Raw genomic sequence first — 17245 nt, 5'->3', positions numbered from 1 at the left:
GAGTTGACCGAAATTTGACTTTTGTGTAAACGACTCTGGAATGGGTTTTTGATGATTTCAACAGCTTTGTAAGGTGATTTTGGACTTAGGAGTGCGTCCGGATTTGGATTTGGAGGTCCGTAGGGTAATTTGGAGCATTTCGGCGAAAGTTGGAAAAGTTGAAGTTTTGAAGGTTGAGAGGTTTGACCAAGAGTTAACTTTAGCGATATCGGGGTCAAAATGCGATTCCGAGAGTTAGAGCAGCTCCGTTATGTTATTTGGGACTTGCCTGCAAAATTTGACGTAATTCCGGGTTGATTTGATAGGTTTCGGCACGAGTCTTAGATGTTGGAAGATTTGAAAGTTCATAAGTTCGATTCATGGTGTGATTCGTAGTTTCGACATTATTTGATGTGATTTGAGACCTCGAGCGAGTCCATGTTAGGTTATAGAACTTGTTGGTGTGTTTAGACGAGGTCCCGAGGGCCTCGGGTGTGTTTTGGATGGGCTACGGGCCATTTTCTCATTGTTTGGTATAGCTTTGCTGATATCTGGTGTCCCCTTCTATGCGATCGCGAATGCTTGTTTGGTAGGCTGACCATTTCTTCTTTGCGTTCGCGTAGTACTGTTCGTGATCGCGTACGTGTGCTTCTGCCTTCTCCGCGTTCACACTTCATTGCTCGTGTTCGCATAGCTCAACTGTAACAGCTGGTGATTTTCCCCTTCCCCTTTCGCGATCGCATGCGCACTCACGTGGTCGCGTAGTGCAGTACCTGACCCCAACATTTTTTCCTTTTCGCGATCGCACTGTTCCTTATGCAATCGCGTAATTCATTTCGGCAGTTGCTATTTTTCTTCTTCGCGATCGCACTATTTGTTCCACGATCGCGATGGTCAAATACCTGGGCAGCAGAATATATTTTCCAAATCGAGGGTTAGGCCATTTTATCATATCTTGACTTGTAGAGCTCGGTTTTGAGCGATTCTTTGTAGGTTTTTCAAGCAAATCGATTGGGCAAGTGTTCTTCATCTAGAATTTATTATATTCCAGATATTTTCTTTGTTTTTATCATTTAATTTGAGTTTTGAGTTGAGGAAAACGGGGACTTTTGAAGAAAACTTTCAAAAATGAAAAATCAAGATTTGAGGGGCGAATTGATATCGGAATTTGATAATTTTAGTATGGTTGAACTCATATCAGAATGGGTGTTCGGGTTTTGTAAAATTTGTCGGGTTTCGAGGTGCGGGCCCGGGGGTCGACTTTTGGACCAATTTTTAGATTTTGATAAAGATTGAGGCTTTATGATCTAGAATAGTTTCTTATGAGTTTTATTTGTGCTTTGAAGTTATTTTGGTTAGATTTGAGCCGTCCGGAGGCCATTTCAACCGAGAAATTCATTTTTGAGTATCGGTCTGTCTTCTTTAAGGTAAGTATCTTGCCTAACTTCGTGTGGGGGAAATACCCCTTAGGATTTGAGTCTTATATACTAATTGTAGTGCGTGTACGTGAGGTGACGAGTATGTGCTCGGACTTATTTGTGGAAAATTCACCTTTTAGGGTTCTTAGGTCCTTGTATTCACTGAATATGCAGTTGTTCTAGTTATGATTATGTTTCTTAATTACTAGTTTCACCTCTACCTGCTTTAATTAGAATTAATTGCTTCATGATCCACTCTTATTGCTTATTTGATTCATATGTGCCTTAACTAAAATTGTTATCTCTTCTATTGCCATGTTATCTTTCTACTAACAGCTTATCTTTATTTGAAGTTATAGTTATCTCTTATGTTATTGTTCATCCTTAATTGAGGTTATGGTTATCTTTCCGCTGCCTAACTTTAATTGGATTTGTTGTATCTCTTTCGTAATTACCCAACCTTAAAAGAAGTTAGATATCCTATATTTTGGTTGACTTGTCTTTAGTTGGAATTATTCGACTTGTGTTAGGTCCCTCATTGTTGAACTGTATATTGTGGCTACTCCTTGTGAATTAGTTCCTCCATTTCTTTGAGTTCTGGAATTTCTGAGTTCACTTATTTGTCGTACCCTTGTATTATTGTCATTGTTGTTGTTGTACTTGTTATGGTGATGCACGAGGTTTCTGCTGTGCGGTTGTTGTTATTGTGATGCACGAGGTTTTGCTGTGCGGTTATTGTTATGGGGTTGCTCGAGGTTTCTGTCGTGCTATTATTACTATTGATATTTGCACATGCGTCGTGATAAGGCGGGCTATATATATGTGGGTTGCGCATGTAGCGAGTCAATGTGGGAACATTATTATGCACGTGTGGCGAGACAAGGCGGGCATTTACTTTACTATTGCACATGTGGCGAGACAAAGTGGGCTATGTCAGGGATTGATTTGTGATGAGTTATAATGGCCTGGGGGCATTCTTGTTGTTGATATCTGTGTAGTGGTACACTTACCTGTGTGAGCTTTATCTTATGAAAAGTTGTGAGAAAACATTTTACGTGCTGCCCATTTCTCTTCCTATACTTACTAGCTGGCATGAACTATGTTAGGACACTTGCACAAGCATACACATAGTTAAGCACTCTTATCGGTTAAGAGGTTTCTTGATATTGTTGAGTATAGATGCACACCCTTGTTTACTTGCCTTCTATGTGAGAATGGCTCTATTTGGCACGTGAGTCGTCAGTGCGGTTATAAATTATAATGAGAGCACAGGATGCTAAGTGTTAGGGTTCATGTATTGGGACCCGTGAGTAGTGAATAGTCTAAGGTTTGGTACCTCGTGGAGGTTATTGGCTAAAAGATGGTGTGAAAGCAGTCGTTTTTGTTGAGTTGTTACTTGTCCTTTCTTTATCTGTGATTATCGGATTTAGGTTGTGTTTCCATTCATTCTTCTGTGTCATTATTATGGTATCCCGCTGATAGTTGTTATTTTTCTTTCTTACTGCAATTACCGTATTATTTGCCAGTTCGCGTAGTTTTTATGTAGATATCATACTCTGTTATTCCTAAACTTATACTTGTTCAGGTTATTTAGTCCAGTAGGTGTCTTGACTGTTCCTCGTCACTACGCCACTGAGGTTAGTCTTGATACTTGCTGGGTACCGCTGTGGTGTAGTCATACTACACTTCTGCACATTTTTGTGCAGATCCAGCTATTGCGAAATCAGTTGATCATTAGCTAGCTGTGTGGATTGTTGCTGTGGAGACTCAAGGTAAACTTGCTGCTGCGTTCGCACGCTTCGGAGTCACCTTCTTATTTTGTACTCACACTGTTTACCTTATTTCCAAATTGTTGTATTTAGAAATTTTAAGCAAAACTTCTGTAGAGCTTATGACTTGTACTACCGGTTTGGGGATTGTAATTGTATAGAGATTTCTATTCCTTATTGTTAGATGTTAATTAAATATTGTTGCTATTTCGGAAATTGTTAGGCTTACCTAGTCCTAAGACTAGGTGCCATCACGACACTCAACAGAGGGGAAATTGGGTCGTGGCAGCCGCCTCCCTTAACTCTCTCTGATTCCTACCCCAAAATGGAATCAATCCATGATTCCCTTACCTTATACGTTCTGTCATCTGGTTACTTGCACGATTTTGGCATCACCTAGTGCTTGCCTATTTTTGGCAAATACCAGGCCTTGGGTTACGAACAACCGTCCTCAATCTTCGAGACTTAGACAGTATAGCGTCTATTTACACTCACCACCGGGTTGTATGGGTCCAATTTACCAAAATATTTGGCCAATCTTTGATTTCCGTCGAACTAGGGTTTGAAATTTCAATTTCTTTTCTTTACTAGTTCTATTATCGAGTGCATGTGATTTTATTTCCATGTTTAATCGCTTGATTCTACCACTATATAAACCCCTCCCCTAATCCCCTTTAAGGGACGGGAATCACATTTATTCTCTCATACTCTCATTCACTCGATATTATTCTGAATCTATTGCTCTTGACGGCTGAAAGCCAAGGCCATCAGAATCTTCTCTATTAACCTCCCTAGTGCGAGCACTGCTCGGGGCTCACTGAAGCTCCTGTGAACTCTGACACATTAGGATTTGGGTGTTTGCCGTTCTGTTGCTGTCACTACTGAGATTCTGGGTACTCACCTTTTTTGTTCGTTTATCTTCGCAACTGGTCAGCATTCTTGACTCTCATAGCCTTCATCGTTATTCCTTTACTTGCTTATGTGTGTACTCTGTATGCCAATGCTGGTTGAACTTTTAGACAAACATGCCTTAAGTTTCTCTGTTATTTATGGACTTGTAGTATTATATTATTGTGTGATTTTCTATAAATCTACTATCTCAATGATGTCATGTAAGTTACATAACCTCTAGTATCGAACTTGAATGGTTTCAACATGCGTAGTAGACTTTCACTCTGCATATTTGATTCGAATAGTTTCTGGCCCTCTTAAGTTTTACCTTACTGACCATGTTCATACTAGCCTGAATGTCATGTCCTATGCTCACACTTATGCCTTAATGTCATGTTCTGTGCTTGTTATAAGTTCATACTTGTGCCTTAATGTCATGTTTGCTCAGATTCTGCTTTAATGAATCTCTTCCTCTTGAACCCTTTAAGAATAATCTATTATTTCCTGCAAACTGATTCCTGATTCTCCTATGTTATAGCACTATTTCACTATATAACCAAACTTGTTTATCTACAATTCGTAACTCTAATAGTTATGTTCTTTGATCTGTCAATCCTGCACTCTTAGTATTGCTTCTAGGATAAATGTCAATGTGTAGTTTTCTCTCATGTGGGATCGACTGATATGAATCCTAATGTTTGCTTGTCCTATTGATCTATAATTGACATGTTCTTTTACTTACCATGAGTTCTTTAGAGTCTTTGTGCTATAGTAATGCCCATCATGTTAGGTCTCATGTTCAACTAAGTAATACGCTGCCAACTATTCTTAACCATGTCCATTAGCTTGTTGCTATGGTGTTGATGACCATACTCTCATCAGACTCTCGTGTTAAAACCTTCATGTGAAAACTGCCTCTCACTTGTTCCTGTCTATGAATTTGCTAGATTCTCATGTTAATTGTCTGAAATCCTTTGGGCTAATTCTGGACTATGCTTCGTTTTAAAATTCTATTTGAAGTAGTTTTTTAGCTTATGATGTTCAATCCTGTCACTTTAAAACCTAGCATGAGCCCATTTTATGTATGTCTTCTGTATTTTCCAAAGTTTTATGTGATCCTGCTTATATGTTTTGGTTATAACTGTTTGTTACTTACAACTTTCAGAATTAAGTGTGAAAAAGTGTTAATGAATTCCCTGAGTAGTTGTCACTTGCATGGTTAAGTCTGGCATCAGTAGGTAAGTCTTGCATCTTGGGCCTAGTATTGGGCCATACATGTTGTTGGATCTATGTACTGAATTCAGGCATCTTCTATTGTTCTGCTAAGCTTGGGGCTTGGGCCTGCTAGTCATGTGAAGAGTGAGGATTGTTGAAGGCCCAGCTAGTGTTGGGTTGTTTTGTTTGGGTCTATTTCTAGGCCTGTAGTTATTCTTTATATAGTGTTTGTAGGTGTATTCATTATCCGGTTCTGTAATAATTTGTAAACTAAACAATTAGGGAATTAGTAAAAAGGGGAAATGAGTATGCTTTATTCTTGCATAAAAGGGTAGAGAACATGTCTATAGGGTCTATGTGCTCTATTTGTTGTTTTGTTTAGCATGCTTTATTTCTGGACACTGATAGACATCATGCCTATAGGAGTCACGCACATACTTCACTTAACTTGTCAAAATATGTTAGTTCCAGTATTTGCCATACCTGTTCCCATGTCTACTATTCAACCCTCTTCTGCAATATTTTTACTTACCTAGATACCATACCTATAGGACATTGACGTCTACCTAAGAAGCATGTTTATAAAATCAGCACTAGTAATTTGGTAATTCATATCGCTTCACTGCCTCATCACGTAAACAATTAGAAATCATGTCTATAGGACTTGCGATGCTTTAACTGGCTTATACGCTGCAGTACTAGCTTGATAATATTAATCAAACTCACATACGAACCATGCCTATAGGATTTAACAACCCAAAATATGTTTTAATTCTGAAATCATCTACTGCATAACCAGAAATCTACCCGCGTGCATTTGTTGTTATGTGTTGAGGCTAACTTGGGCCTTTAATTGTCTTTATGTGAAGTCCTATCTGTTTTGAATGTCACCTTGTTTTATCATTTCTTGAGTATGAAGTCTAGAACCACCCAAAGAGTAGGTCCAAAGCCTCTTGGACCTTAGGCTTGGGACGGGTAGCGCACGCGTAGGGTATGACTTAGAACTGAATTAGAACGCTTTTAAGTAAACAACTTCAACATAGTAATCGGGTAGCAGGAGATGATAGTATGTGCCCGCTGAATAATATGAGCAACCCCTACCTAAAGGGGGTTGCAAAGTATTATTCATGTTGCACGGGGTGATCCTTTAGGCTAAAAAACTTAGGACCTCCCCCCTTCATATACTTGCTATTTACATTTAGTCATTTAACATAGACCAATGCATTTGTAATCATTTAGGATTTGTACCAATTCCCAATGTGTTATAATAAGACTCTTCGACTTCTATACCTCCCTTTATTTATTTGATCACCTACCCTAATCATGTAATCTACATAGTTTAACGTTCGGTCGAGACCCACAGTTGTGGACCTCGAAGAGTGCCTAACACCTTCTCTTTGAGGTAATTTGAGCCCTTACCCGATCTTTGGTGACACAGACTAGTTAAAATAGAGTTATTTGCAAATAGGTACCCTAACGCACCTTAAACATCGTAGGTGACGACTCTTCTCTTTTAATACCTCATTTAAAAGAGTTGTCACACATCGAGGCTCGCTTTCATGAGAAAACGGGGCGCGACAACCACTGGGGTTACTTCAAATGCAATCATGGATTCACTTTTCTCTTTTTCAATCTAAGGATATTCACCATCTAAGAAATATCAACAAATAATTAGAGCAAAAGTAGTGAATTTCATTGATTGATAAGATCCAACCACAAGGCATAAGAAGAAATAAAAACATAGAACCATGAGCAAAAAATAGAGAAATCCCACTTGGGTCGCTGGTAACAACTGGGCTAGGAAGGATTCAGGGCTGGGAAGGACCAGGTTCTTAGTTCTTGGCTTAAAGCAGCTTCAGTGTATCTTGAAGAATACCATCATTCTTCTCCTTTTACTTAGCAAGCTCACACTTGAGAGAGTCTTTCTTAGCTTTTACTTCAGCCAATCGTTTCTTCAACGTTTCAATCTCAGCATCCTTAGCCATTTTCTTCCACTGTTTGAGCCTTCTTGCTCCTTTTGGCAGACCTAGTTCTTTTAGACACAATTGAGCCCTCAGCCTCAGCCTCAACCTCTGTTTCTCGAGAATTCTTTTGAGAAGTCTTTCTCTTTTTGGCACTAGGTATGGGTACTTCCATATCCTCCTATTCATCTTCAAGACCAGGTTCATCTCCTCAATCTGGACTACTCCACTTGGCTTACCATCCTTTATTTTTCTTCCTTTCCAAGCGACTTTCTTGGCACTCTCAGCTAAGGCCCTTTCTACATTGGCCTCACTCGGCTTCTTCTAGATCCTTGTAGTTCTTCCTTATGTGGGAGGAGTTGCTACGGGGATAGAAGGAGCACTATTTCTCTTAGTGCCACACATACCCTTTCCTGCAGTCTTTCCAACTTTGCTCTTCTTCTTTTGATTGTAACTATATGACATATTTTGTAGCAGATTAGGACTCTCATCTATTTTGGAAAGAGAAGAAACTGGTTCATGAAACCGTGTTCTTAACCTAACCAGCCCATCTGTTGCACTTCTATCACTAGAACCATCACCTGTCTCTTATAATTTTATCCCCATACTTTCATTCATAGTCTTCTCATTATCATTAATCTCTTCACTCCAAACCACCATTGCACTTGTCTCCTCATGTAATCCATAATCAATGGGTGAATCAAATCCATCCACTTGTTCTTCCACCTTTCCCCTCGCATCAACCTCAACACCCTCGCTCTCTTTTTATTTTTACATTTTATTTTTACAACCAATGTCTTTAGTAAAAACATTTCCCTTTTCAATATCAGCCATAGACCCAACCAGAACAAACCGATTCTCAAGCTTTTCTGCAATTTCAGAACCAAACTCAGAGGTGGGAAACTTAGAGGTTACCTGTTCAGTTTCATAAGAAACTAGTTCTTCCCTCTCAATCACAGACCAAAAAGAATCATCAGAATTTTGTGGTTCTTCTGCTTGACTGGCTTGTAGCTTCTCATTCAACTTCTTGGCTTGTTCTTTCCTTGCTACACTTTTACGTGCAATCATTTTGATATGCTTTTTCTTGGATTTTTGGGTGGTTGAAAGTGTGTGTGTGGAGGTTCTTTGGGTGGTGAGGAAGGGTTTTTTTTAGAGTTTTTGGGATTATCATAGGTGTTTTCCATTTTATCAGTTCAGAAACTTGAGAGGAATGGAGAGAGTTTTGAGGTTTTTGAGATTTTGATCTTTCAAAAAAAATTGAGATAAGAGGGTAAGTTCATATCAATTTAAAGAAGGAAAAGGTTGAGTGTATAACAATAACTTTTTAGAGGTTAGAAGTCTTTTCATCTTGGGAGTTTCAGTTTGAAGAGACATCAGACTTTTCCCTAGATTTTCGGCAATTATGGCGCGTGGGTCTCTTTGGTGAAACTGGCTCGTTTGTAACTGATTGGTTCAAAAATAGTTGGGATAAAGTGGGACTCTTTTCTGATCATGATCCATATGCAGTTATTTCAAATTATGCGGAGTGTAGAATACATACCTTATAAGCTCGATGAACCAGGTTATTCTGAAAGTTCTCTTGTGTAAGACTGATTTTTTCCAAGAAAATAAGAGTAATATCTTTAAACATCAGTGAGATATTTTAGAACATGGCACAAGAGTATACTACTAAATGTATGAGACTGAACAATACCTAATCTAATTGTTTATAAAATTTACAAATTATCTAACCAATCATTGAGTTAGAACCGGTTTCTTTTAGGTGAACTTAATCATCCCTAATTATAACCTCTTCCTTTCAAAGTGATATCTACTCAAAGCTTTTGTAAAGATGTCGGCTATTTGTTTATCAGTAGCACAAAATTCCACAATGATCAAAACCTTTTCAAAATTATCCCTAAAAAATGATGCCTAAAATCTATGTGCTTAGTTCTTTTGTGATGAATCGGGTTTTTGGTCATACTAATTGCACTGATGTTATCACAAAAGATAGAGATACAACCTATATCAATTTCAAAGTCCATTAATTGATGTTTGATCCACAACATGAGGCAGCAGCCACATACTCAGCTTCAGTAGTAGACAAGGCTATAGAATTTTGCTTTTTGGTGGCCCAAGACACAAGATATGAGCCAAGAAAGTGTGCCATACCTGAAGTGCTCTTTCTATCCACAAGAAAACCTGCATAATCAGCATCAACATATCCCACTAAGTTGAAATTACTACCTTTTAGATACCATAGGCAAAGATCAGTGGTGCCTTTTAGGTATCTCAAGATCCTCTTGACAGCAGTCAAGTGAGATTCCTTTGGATTTGCCTGAAATCTAGCACAAAGTCCTACACTGAAAATAATATCAGGTCTACTAGCAGTGAGATATAACAAAGAGCCAATCATTCCCCCATACATCTTCTGATCAACAGATGAACCAGGTTCATCTATATCTAATTTTGTGGTTGTTACTATAGGAGTATCAATTTTTTTGGAATCTTCCATTTTAAACCTTTTAAGCAACTCTTTCACATATTTTTGTTGATGGATCATAGTTCTATTTTAATTTTGTTTAATTTGTAAGCCTAAAAATAAATTAAGCTCACCCATCATACTCATTTCAAATTCACTCCCTATTAGTTTAGCAAATTCGTTACTTAAGTTATCTGTAGTTGCTCCAAAGATTATATAATCAACATATATATGAACTACCAAGAGATATTTACCCTTTTCTTTTAAGAACAAAGTATTGTCAATTTTACCTCTTTCGTAGCCATGCTCAAGCAAGAATTTAGACAATCTTTCATACCATACTTTTGGAACCTGCTTGAGCCCATAAAGTGCCTTGTCAAGTTTGTACACATAATCAGGACTTTCCTTGCTTTCAAAGCCGGGGGGTGCTTGACAAACACTTCTTGCTTTATATATTCATTGAGGAAGACACTCTTGACATCCATCTAATGGAAAGTGAATTCCATGTATGCAGCAAAGGCTATAAGGAGTCTAATTATTTCCAATCTTCCAACTGGAGCAAAAGTCTCATCATATTCTATATCCTCCTCTTGACTATATCCTTGCACCACCAATCTTGCCTTGTTCCTTGTAACTGGTCCATCTTCATCAAGTTTGTTTCTAAAGACCCATTTTGTGCTTATTACTGATCTGTTCTTGGGTTTTGGTATCATATGCCAAATTTGACTTCTCTCAAATTGGTTGAGTTCATCTTGCATTGCATTCACCCAGTTTGCATCCTACAAAGTCTCAGTAACATTTTTTGGTTCAATAAGAGATAAAAAAGCATCAAAAGCTCAAAGATTCTTCAAAGAAGATCTGGTTTTGATTCTAGAAGTTGGATCAGTGATTATGTTCTCAATGGGATGAGAACTTTGGTACTTGTAAGGTTTCACAATCAGCTGGTTTCCCCTGGACGTTCCTTCAATGTTTTGTTGCTGAGGAACAAGTTCATGGACAGGTTCCGTCGAGGTTTGAGGATCAGTTTATCTTAATTCAGTTCCCCCTTGTCAGGTTGCCCTAGTTGGAAGGACCTGTTCCATCACATGTTCCTTCCTCTAGTGCAGCTTCAGTCTGGGCCGTGGTTTCATTTGAGTTTCTTACCAGCCCTATTGCTTCATCATCCTGTTCCTGCCTCTCAGAAATAATGTTAGTTTCATCAAAAACCACACGTACACTTTCTTCTACACACATAATTATTTTGTTATCAATCTTATAAGCTTTACTATGTGAAGAATATCCCAAGAATACTCTCTCATCACTTCTGGGATCAAACTTACCTAGGGAATATTTACCATTATTGTGCACAAAGCACTTGCATCCAAATGACCTAAGATGAGATATTTTTGGCTTTCTCCCTTTAAGTAACTTATAGGGAGTCTTCTCGATAAGAGGTCTAGTCATGCACCTATTTATGATGTAGCAACCAATGTTCACAGCTTCTGCCCAAATGTTTTATACTTCAATACCAAACAAGAAGGGGGTGATTTGTGTGGTATCTAATTTTTTGCGTGCACAAATTATAGAAGGACCTGGTTCTTCTATGTGTTCCTCATACTACTATTGCAGAATAATAAATGCAGAAAGTAAAGAACACAAGTATTTTACGTGGAAAACACCTGGCTCAAAAGGTGAAAAAACCACGGCCTACTACCCAGTAGGATTTTTCCCAACACTTCACTAAATCACTGAGCCAAAAACAACGTTTATAAACCTCTTGTAAACCTAAGGATTACCTCTAATCCTTTGTGGCAACCAGTCTCAGACTATTGCGACAATTTCAAGTTAACTCTAACTTGAACAATACACTCAGAGTACATGTACAATTGTTTCTAGAGAAAGCTGAAAGGTACAACTCAAAATCCCTACTACAATTGAACTAGAATAAAAGACAAACATTTGAAACTGGTTATTCTATCTGGTTCATGTAGCTTTAGGTTCTCACACTCAAATCACACAGGAATTGCTTGCAAAATACCTTGCTATTTTGCTCTCAACTCTTGTTTAACTTCAGCGTTTGTGCATCACCTTTAAAAGAGAACAACGCTAATATTTATAAAGTTAGTAAATAAAGATTAACTAGAGTTCTAATGATTTAATCTTCCTTGATGGAAGATTTCTAGTTAACTTCAATCTCTAACTCTTTACTTATCTAGGATAGAGTTCTCTTCAAGTAAGGAGTCCTGCTCCTTATCAATTATGCAACCTTTTTGTTCAGGGAATATCAGATATAATCACTTATGCTTATCCATTTCACATGCATGCCTTGTGCTTGAATCTGCCCGTGCCCTGTGTACACTGTCCATGGACCTGGTTCATGTATGTGTTCTTTTTTCAATCATCAAAATCAAAACCACTTAGGTCAACACGATCCTCACTACCTCCTCCCTCTAGAAAAAATAAGGAGGAGCAAAGGGGAAAAAATGAATAGAGTCAAATAAAAGATATCAATCAAGATTTTGCATATAATGATGTCTTATCTTACATTTCCTCAGCCAAGGGGCTACCGAAAATAACTTCTTTACCTCGACAAGATAAAGGTAAGATCTGCGTATGCACTATTCTCCTTAAATTTTATTTGTGGGATTACACTGAGTTTGTTATTATTGTTGAAGATGATGTCTTCTCTCACGAAAAAGAAAATTGTCTTCTCACCCTTAGCTTGTTTGGTTTTTTTTAACAGTATCGTAGTTGAACTTTCTCTTGCTAAGCTTAAATGATACTCATCCGAATAAGGTTAGGGAAATAGAGGAAGCTGGAGTTAGTTAATAGAAGTATACGATACGTATAACAGTGGAAGGCAACATATACCAAGTAAATTAAATTAGTCGATCGAGCACAAATAGTTCGTATTTTAAGTATGATGACCCGATAAGTCATTTTTGAGTTTTAGCCTTTATTTCTGTATTCGGAGACCTTGAATAGTTCCGTTTAGTATTTTTCGATTTGCGTGTGCGGTCCGTGTCTTTTTTCGGAAATTTTTTATGTGAGGTTTTTAAAGAAAATCTGAATTTTAGCCTTGAAAATGATATGAGTTGACTACGGTTAATATTGTATAAATAGACCCGGATTGGTATTTTGATGGTCCCGGTAGGTCTGTATCGTGATTTGGGACTTGGGCGTATGCTCGGAATTGAATTCGGAAGTCCCTAACTTGATTTAACATGATTTGTTGAAAACTAATAATTTGAAGGTTTAAAGAATTCCTAAGTTTAACCGTAGGTTGACTTTGTTGCTATCGGGTTTAAATTTTGGTTCCGGAACTTAGTATAGGCTCAATTCACTATTTATAACTTGTCTGCAAAATTTGGTGCAAAATAGAGTTGATTTAACGTGATTCGGACGTCCAGTTGTAAATTTGAAAGTTCTTAAGTTTCTTTGAAAATTTCATATATTTTGATGTCCTATTCGTGGTTCTAGGTATTATTTTGGTGTTTTGATCGCGCGAGCGAGTTTGTATGATATTGTTACACTTATGTGCATGTTTAGTTTGTAGTCCGAGGGGCTCAGGTGAGTTTCAGATGTATTTTGGATGAATTTGGTTAAGGTTGGAATAACTGAGCACTTCTGGTGCTGGTGTTGGTGCTTTACTGCAGATCTCGCATTTGCGAGGTCTGGCTCACAATTGCAAGCCTCGCTTTTGCGAACAAGGGTTCACATTTGTGAGCATGGGCTGGATTGGGTTGTTTCGCATTTGCGAGGATTATGTTTGCATATGCGAACTGTCAGTGATGGAAATTGCGATCTCAGAGTCGCATTTGCGACTCAGTAGTCCTTAGGCTGTCTTCGCATTTGCGAAGAAATGGTCCACATTTGCGAAGGTTGGGATTTCGCATTTGCGAATCAAATGTGGCATTTGCGACTTCTGTGACCCTGAGACAGGTTTTGCATTTGCGACCCTTGTCTCGCATTTGTGATGTTCATAATTGCTAACAAGACATCGCAATTGCGACATCCGCAGGTGGGTAAAAGAGGGAAATACAGGACTTAGCTCATTTCTCACAATTTCATAACCCTAAATACCCTTGAGGCGATTTTTCAAGAGATTTTTCTTCCCAAATTCATTAGTACGTGACTTTAATCCATTTCTTTTCAATTATATTTCATGAGATTTCAATATCAAATCTAGGTTTTCCATGGTAGAAATTAGGGACTTGGGTAGAATTGAAATTTTTTATAAAATTGAGATTTGGACCTCGAATTGGGGTCAAATTTTAAAACAAATCACATAACCGGGCTCAAGATGAATAGGTAATTGGGTTTTGGTCTGAATCTCGTGTTTTGCTCAAGCGGGTCCCGGGTTGACTTTTATTGACTTTTTCAAAAACATTAAAGATTGAATTTTTTTCACTTGTGAGTAGTTTTTAAAGCTTATTTTGAATTGTTTGAACTATATTTGGTTAGATTTGATTGGTTTGGAGGCTAATTGCAGAGCAAGGTAAGTGTCGGGGTTAACCTTGACTTGAGATATTAGGACTTGTTAGTCTATTTGCTACGTGTTTTATATGTAGGAACAATGTATAAGTGAGGTGACGAGTACTTATACGTTGTTATGTTAAAGTATGCAGGTGGAACTTGTTTCCTTGTATTTTATTGCTTTGCTAATTATGATATACATGCTTATGTTAGGTTATTACTTCTTTGATTATTCGTTTCGTAATTATTGCTTATTTCATAGTTGTTGAATATTTCTGGAAGTTGAAGTTGGGTATCATGGCACCATATTTGACGTTAAATTTATTCCCCGCATTATTTCGTAATAGAATTCATATCATCATTATTACATGGTGAGGAAGAGAGTAAAAAATACGAAGGGTGATGCCGTGGCATTTCATTTACATTATCATGACTACATGGTGAGGAAGAGAGTAAAAGCACGAATGGTGACGTCGTGCCATTTCATTTACATTAGCATGATTACATAGTGAGGATGAGAGTAAAAGCACGAAAGGTGAGACCGTGCCATTTTCATATCATTGGTTTATCTGATTTCATCGGTTGATGATTTACTTGGCTACTTCGTGATTTCATACCTGTCGCAGCTATTATATTTGCCCCCCTTGTTCATGTCCCCTCCCAGTTCGTACATTATCATTCTATGTTATTGTTGCTACTTTATATAAACTTGTACAGGTTTATCTACGTAGGCGTCTTGTCATAGCCTCGTCACTACCTCGTCGAGGTTAGGCTCGACACTTACGGAGTACAATGGGTCAGTTGTACTCATACTATACTTCTGCACTTTCCTTTGCAGATACTGGTATTAGTCCTAGCGGTGCGTAAGGTGCGTCAGCTCGGATCATTGCATACGAAGACTCGAGGTCGATCGGCAGACCTTGAAGTCCCCTTTTTTTCCCCACTTTTACTGTTCATTTCTTTCGAACCAGTTGTATTTATTTCAGACTTTGCTTGTGGACTTCTAGCTGCTCATGTGCTCGTGACTCCGGATTTCTGGGAGTAGATATTATCACGTGATTTATATCAGTACTGTGTTAGACTGGGTTTCTATTTCTCGTTGTGTATCATCTTTGCGTTTTTAACTGTTAAAATTGGTAATTTAATTATCTCACGTCGATTTGCCTAGCAAGTGGATGTTAGGCGCCATCACGACTCCGAAATTAGGATTCCGGTTCGTGACAGATTGATCTAACTGTTTTACATTGTTGGAACTTGGAAGAGAGTACACAATGTTAATACCCTATGAAACGTAACACTAAGTATTTATATTCCACAAATGGAATATGACACCAATTTTTTCCGTTTGGAACAAGTGATGGAAGTTCTTGAGTGGAATATAAGCTTAAAGAATTAGAAAAAGAAAAGAAATCTGCTTTTTGGATACTCCAGTTTGCATTATTCTTTTAGTTCGTGTCACTTCAGTTTTGATGTAAGATTTGGAGTTCCTAAGGGACAAAATAAGATAAATAACACTCCCTACTTAATGATCATTTTAATAGTCCCGGGCCATTAAGATTATCAAAGGAAAAATATTTCATGAGAATATTGTCTAAATTATGTCAATATGCTTTAATTTTAAGCTTTAAGCTTAAGGTTTGGCTTTTGAGTCTTTTCTAAGTAGACTTTGTGTGGATGTGTATTGGTTGTTTTCTTCCTTTCTTTCAAATTTGTTTAAAATATATGCGAATGAAGGACAAATAGTGTTCCTAACCTATTCGATTGATTTTTATATGTCTTCCGTTAATCTATCAGTTCATAGAAGTCTCACTGTTATCTTGTGTCTCAAATATGTTAAAAAGGTCAAATTAAACCATAATTATTTCTGAAAAACAAAAATAAATCAAATCCATTTTCTCCCAAAAAAAAAAAATAGAAGAAAATTTTCTCCGAGAATATATTTTGCAAGATTCAGTTCATACGCAGAATTTTTTTTAAATTCTGAAAATATCTCTATTGGCATCTGACGAATGCTAATTGTTAAACCATTTGGAGGAACCCATTGAAAAGTGAGTTCTCTGTGGAAAAAAAGTAATTTAATTTAGGAAAAATTATCGATGGTCCATTGGAAACAGTCTCTCTACCTCCACAAAGTATGGGTAAGGACTACGTGCACATTAACCTCCTCAAGCCCCACTATGTGAGATTATACTTGATATGTTATTGTTGTAATTTAGGAAAAATTAAACCAAACTCTCCTAAAGCAATCTAATCGTGATGAGTAATGACAAAATTAGTTTAGTACATTATTAATTTCCATTAGGTGAGCTTCTAATTGCTTTAATACCGCACGAACAAATTGTATATATTATGGTTGAAAGAAATATACTGAAATTTAAATGTATAATGACAATGATTTGAAATTTTAGTGCTGGAAATGTTACCATCAACTAATTTATTAAGGTACGGCAAATATATATTAGGTAGACGAGACTAGTATTAAGATCCAAAATATGAGGAGATTCTGCTGCGATCCTATATGTAGTATTATCAATAACCAAACTTATTCTCTTATTAATTGGTCAACGCTTTGAAATTAATTAGGACAGTTTATATTTTAACAAGATATGGTGGTTTACAGGAACATCTTGAAGACGATGCTAGCAAATCAACGACAATGTAATTAAATAGGAGTGCATTACTTAAATGGTCATTCAATTATTTAAAATTATTTAGTAAAGTCATTTTTCTTTCGTTTGTAACAAATAAGTCACTTAACTATGCCTATAATACTCAGAAGATCAGTCAACCAGATTTCTCAAACTTTTGATTGTCCAATACCTAATTACTCTCTAAATTATCAACGTTTATCTTCTTCTTCTTCTTCTTCTTCTTCTTTATTTTTTTTACCTTTTTAATATTATAATTTTTTTCTCTTTTTAATCAATATTATGGACTTATCTATATAACAAATATAAATTATTTAAAATAAAAATTTAAAAAATTATTTTTCTAGCATATATAATGTCGGAATAATAATATCATTGAGCATACTTATCAAAAATATATAATGTATATTATAAAAGTACCTTTGTTTTAAAAAGTTATTTTCTATAG

At 37.0% G+C, this 17245-nt stretch overlaps 2 protein-coding genes across 2 annotated transcripts; both read right to left on the bottom strand.

Moving 5' to 3' along the window:
* Positions 1-9256: 9256 nt before the first annotated feature.
* On the bottom strand, positions 9257-10179 carry LOC138910130 (secreted RxLR effector protein 161-like). Its single transcript, XM_070201353.1, has 2 exons — positions 9985-10179; positions 9257-9550 (listed from the first exon to the last, which is right to left on the bottom strand). The coding sequence occupies exons 1-2, from the start codon at positions 10177-10179 to the stop codon at positions 9257-9259; spliced, it is 489 nt and encodes a 162-aa protein (XP_070057454.1).
* On the bottom strand, positions 10180-11137 carry LOC138910129 (uncharacterized mitochondrial protein AtMg00820-like). Its single transcript, XM_070201352.1, has 3 exons — positions 11014-11137; positions 10838-10917; positions 10180-10473 (listed from the first exon to the last, which is right to left on the bottom strand). Exons 1-3 carry the CDS (start codon positions 11135-11137, stop codon positions 10180-10182), a joined length of 498 nt encoding a protein of 165 aa, XP_070057453.1.
* Positions 11138-17245: the final 6108 nt, after the last annotated feature.

The sequence above is a fragment of the Nicotiana tomentosiformis genome, chromosome 4 (assembly GCF_000390325.3).
Source record: "Nicotiana tomentosiformis chromosome 4, ASM39032v3, whole genome shotgun sequence".
Classification (NCBI taxonomy): Eukaryota; Viridiplantae; Streptophyta; class Magnoliopsida; order Solanales; family Solanaceae; genus Nicotiana; species Nicotiana tomentosiformis.
The sequence above is the reverse complement of the archived record's forward strand: the minus strand, read 5'-3'. Positions and strand labels throughout refer to the sequence as shown.